Below are 4,255 nucleotides of genomic sequence, written 5' to 3'. Positions count from 1 at the left end.
GTGACACGCTCTATTGTGTATAATATTCAGGAATATCCGATCATAAGTGGACCCCTACTGGCAACAGGAAGCTCAAGCCTTTGTGTGATGAATTATGAGGTCTGGGATCACATGATACAACCTGGCGGTGAATTAAAGCAGCCTGCCAGCGCCGAAGGGGGCCTGGTCATTGCTGTTTTGCCCCAGCTTTAAAGTTCCTTGTATATGTTATATTGCCAGAGTTTTGAGCAGGAGGGGGCCTTTTGGAAAAAAATCGATGTATTTTTGAAACCAAAAAAGTACATTAAAATCTCACCAAAATGCAGAAATTAAAAGTGTCTGACGCGCTCAAAATCTGACCATGGAGGGGAACCTGGTTTGCACGCAGGCTTTCGTCCTGCCCCTGCCACCCACAGGAACAATGGAGGACGATAACACGGCTGAATTTTATAAACAGAAGAGATCGTGGGTATGCCTTCGCGCATGTAATAATGTATATATTATATTATGTATATATTTATTTTGTATTTTAATTCTATTCTTAAAGGGTTAGGGTTCTTTAATTTAGTTTTAATGTATGTTTTTAATTGGATGAAATTACCATGAATTTTCCTTTTTTTTGGCGGGGATAAATAAGTCTATCCTAGGTCTACTCTATCTATCCTATCGTATCTATCTAGTCTATCTATCTACTCTATCTAATCTATTCCGTATCACTATCTTATCAGCTGCTTTCTTCTTTACTGTTATTTTCGGATATTCACTTTGAAGATTCAACTATAGTATATAAAGTATGTCACTCAGTCAGTCTTAACTCCAGGTTCTCCACCTGACCCTTACCTCTACTTGACTCTTTGTTTCGTCTGTTCATGTCCGATGCTACTCTCAGTCGTGTATCAGCCAGTGCAGGTGGAGGGGTTGCAACCACTGGACTGCCAGCCGAGCCGTGGGTCCTCCACGACCACCAGGGCGGCAGCCACTGGCTAACTCTCCTCCCACCTGCATTGCTGCGTGGAGTTGGTGGTCCGGACGCCGCCGCCCCTCGCAACGCGCCTGCTGCGAGCCATAAATAACATCCTGCTGCGGTTTCTGGCATGCCCGCGTGTCTGATGCGGCGCGGCTTCTGCAAAGTGCGGTTCTGATGTGATGGACGCGTACCAGTCAGAGAGCCGCGCGTATCTGAGAGCGCGGTAACAGGCTGGATTGGATTGTTTAGTTGTTTGTTTTTTGTAGGCCATTCAAGCTGTTAGCACATAGCTGCTCATTCACAGCAGCTGAAGCTCAAGTACAGTTTGGGTCTCCCATTTGGGTTTGGACTCATTTCTTCCAAACAACAAATTACATTCTCCAAAACAACCACGGACAAACCTCCAAGGAGCTACTGGCATTGATTCACAACAGAATTGTATTTCTCATTGATTTCAGTGCACACATTGCCATAATGGGGGTATTAGTACAGGCTTCAGTTTGCAAATGATTAAGTACAGTTAGCCTACATTAGCACCATTTCCAAGTGAATAGATCCTGTTGATCTAAACTGATTGATTTGATTTCTCAGTCTGCATGGTGGTTCGGCTCTCCAAAACACTGTCAGCATCATTTCATTCTATAAGTCAGCACCGCATGCTAAATAATCTGTTCAATTGAGTCAAAATTATGTTCGAACATACATCATATCAACATAATACCATGAGAGTACCAGGTATGACTGTATTTATTTACTGTAGGCTACAGATCATTATTACTTGGCTTCGATATGGAGGCTTTACTTCTATGCTGTGATGTTCAACACCTGTGTTAGAGGGCCTACTCTTACCCTAAGAATCCTGGTTTTTTTTTTGTTTTTTTTTCGAGTTTATACACAATTGTAGTTCTGCTTAGCTAGACAACAAAAGACCATAGTTACAGTAACATTGTGACATGGAAGGACTGGGGCTAAGACTTGAGAGGTGGACATTTGGAGGGATCTGGTCCTCGTGCCATTTAGTGACAAAACATCCTACAAACATTTTTGACTTGCAAGTGCTCACACCAATGTCCAGGAAGGACCCGATGCATTTTGGCAGGCGTACTGGGCTATTTATATGAAGATAAGAAATTTAGGTTTTGACCACCATGAGTGACAGACTGTTTTGGGAGAGAGTATGGTGAGCTATGGTTGTGCTGAACTGTAAGACTGTTTTGCCAAATGATCTTAGAGTTTTAAGAATGTAGTTTCTGTTTGGAGAAATGAGCCAAACCAATGGAGAAAAACTGTAAATGAATGGCTGCTAACAGGCTAACTGTGCTACCACAATCACAATAATGTGTTTTTATATCAGTAATATTACTGTAACCGTTAGCTCTGGTAAAGTGAATGTGGGAACTAATAACTGATCAATAAAGCCTCACTGTCCTGTTGATGACAGTTTACACTGATATTAGTTATATATGTTATGTTTTTAATGTTTAATGATAGAAATATACAGACACACTGTTGCTGTTGGTGTTTGAGGTTTTAATCTGTCATAAAACAGCAGACACATTAATGTACAAATACACATTAAACACAAAAACAAAACAGAAAATGAAATCAAATAATTTAAAAACACACATTGTTAATTAGTATATATAATCCAGAGCTGCACAATTAATTGCAATATTATTGAATTAGCAGTATTTAAATGGAAAGAAGCTGCATTGTTTGGATGAAGGTAAAATGTGACAGTGAAAGTACTAATATTGTTCTCCAGATGTAAAAAAACATTTTTACAATAGTTGTTTTTAAAGAAAATTTAAATTGTGATAGCAAAAATTATTATTTACACTAACTGTGAATTATATCGCAGTCGTAATATCCATCAAAATAATCAATATGATGTTTTTAAATAAATCACTAAAATGTTGGTTCCTGCTAGGGTTGCATGATATTGTAAAAACATCATAATGACATATGATATATGATTAGTGTGGAAATGATCATTTTAGCATCACGAATTTACAATGATGTGAAATATTTGGGGGCCAAACAAACTCTACAGAACTTCATTACAATGCTGTTTGTCACACATTTACATGATTTCAACAATTGTTCAATTAATTAACAAAAAAGAGTTTTCTTAAATTAAAATTCAACTTGAATCCGTTGCCAGTAATTTCTGAAAATTGTGTGTTTGGTGGTGTCAGCTTTGTTTGGCTATTGAAGGAGGAGGGGGGCATTGACAGTTTGAGAACCACTGATTTGCTATAAATAAATGAAACGTTGACTCTGTCTGACCCGCAGGAGAGTGAAGAGCTGCTCTCTGGATGTCCACCCGACTGAGAAAGCCCTCGTGGTTCAGTATGAGGTGGAGGCCACCATCTTGGGCGAGCTGGGGGATCCGGTGGTTGGAGAACGCAAGGAGTGTCAGAAAATGTGAGAATTGTTCTATTTTATTTGTTTTATAATTATATAAGTGCAAGAAATGCTTTCCATTTGTGTATCCTGATATTTTATTCGTTCTATCTGAACCCAGATGTCATTTTACCTGCTATAATTTCTGTTTTCTTTACGTTCGCGCTCCTTTCAGGATTCGCCTGAAAAGCTTGAACGCCCACACGGACACGTCCTCTCTGGCTCGGAAGGTCGTGGAGGAATGTCGGCTGATTCACCCGTCAAAGCTCCGCGAGGTGGAGCAGCTGCTCTTCTATTTGCAAAACCGCAAACATTCAAACGGTACCGAAGAGTTAATCGTGACTACTTTAAACACCTCAGAGTAAAAGGTGGAAGTCTTTGTGATGCTGAATGTTTCCTTTCACAGACAACCAAGAGAAGAAACGCATCTCACCTCGAGACTTCACACCGTACGCCGGAGTGGAGGTAGGAACCGAGTGTGTGTTTTGTGTTTGTGTACGCGTCCGCAGCTCGCCGTTCTGAACTCTTATCTCCCCTCAGCTGGACGAGGAGGCGAGCATCAACAGCATCGATGAGTATGTGGAGCTGCTGTACGAGGACGTTCAGGAGAAGATCAGAGGGGCTACGCTCATCTTCCACCTGGCTCGTAACCCGGACAACCTGGAGGAACTCATACAGAACGGTACCCAATGACTTTATTCAGCTTCAGCTCAAATTACAGATGAAACATACTTCCTATTTTAGCTCTGTTTTTTATCTCTTTATGAGATACAGTAGAAATCCAACAACAAGCTCACAGCCAACTCCAATGTGTTGATTTTTCCATATTAATATTGATCTAGAGGTCAAACTTTCTAGGTACTGTTTTTGCTTTTGCTAATTTAAATGTACAATATGTAATTT

General features: G+C 40.3%; 1 protein-coding gene across 1 annotated transcript in view; it reads left to right on the top strand.

The window, feature by feature from the left end:
- Positions 1-340: 340 nt before the first annotated feature.
- Positions 341-4,255, top strand: part of LOC118321953 (kinesin-associated protein 3-like) — a 38,094-nt gene continuing 34,179 nt past the window's right edge. The window contains exons 1-5 of the mRNA XM_035653526.1: positions 341-444; positions 3,242-3,373; positions 3,528-3,673; positions 3,759-3,817; positions 3,893-4,034. Of these exons, the coding sequence (XP_035509419.1) occupies positions 341-444; positions 3,242-3,373; positions 3,528-3,673; positions 3,759-3,817; positions 3,893-4,034 (583 nt within the window). The remainder of the gene's footprint in view (positions 445-3,241; positions 3,374-3,527; positions 3,674-3,758; positions 3,818-3,892; positions 4,035-4,255) is intronic.

The sequence above is a fragment of the Morone saxatilis genome, unplaced genomic scaffold (assembly GCF_004916995.1).
Source record: "Morone saxatilis isolate NCDOM2014 unplaced genomic scaffold, NCSU_SB_2.0 Contig12, whole genome shotgun sequence".
Classification (NCBI taxonomy): domain Eukaryota; kingdom Metazoa; phylum Chordata; class Actinopteri; family Moronidae; genus Morone; species Morone saxatilis.
This window is presented reverse-complemented; position numbering and strand designations above follow the sequence as displayed.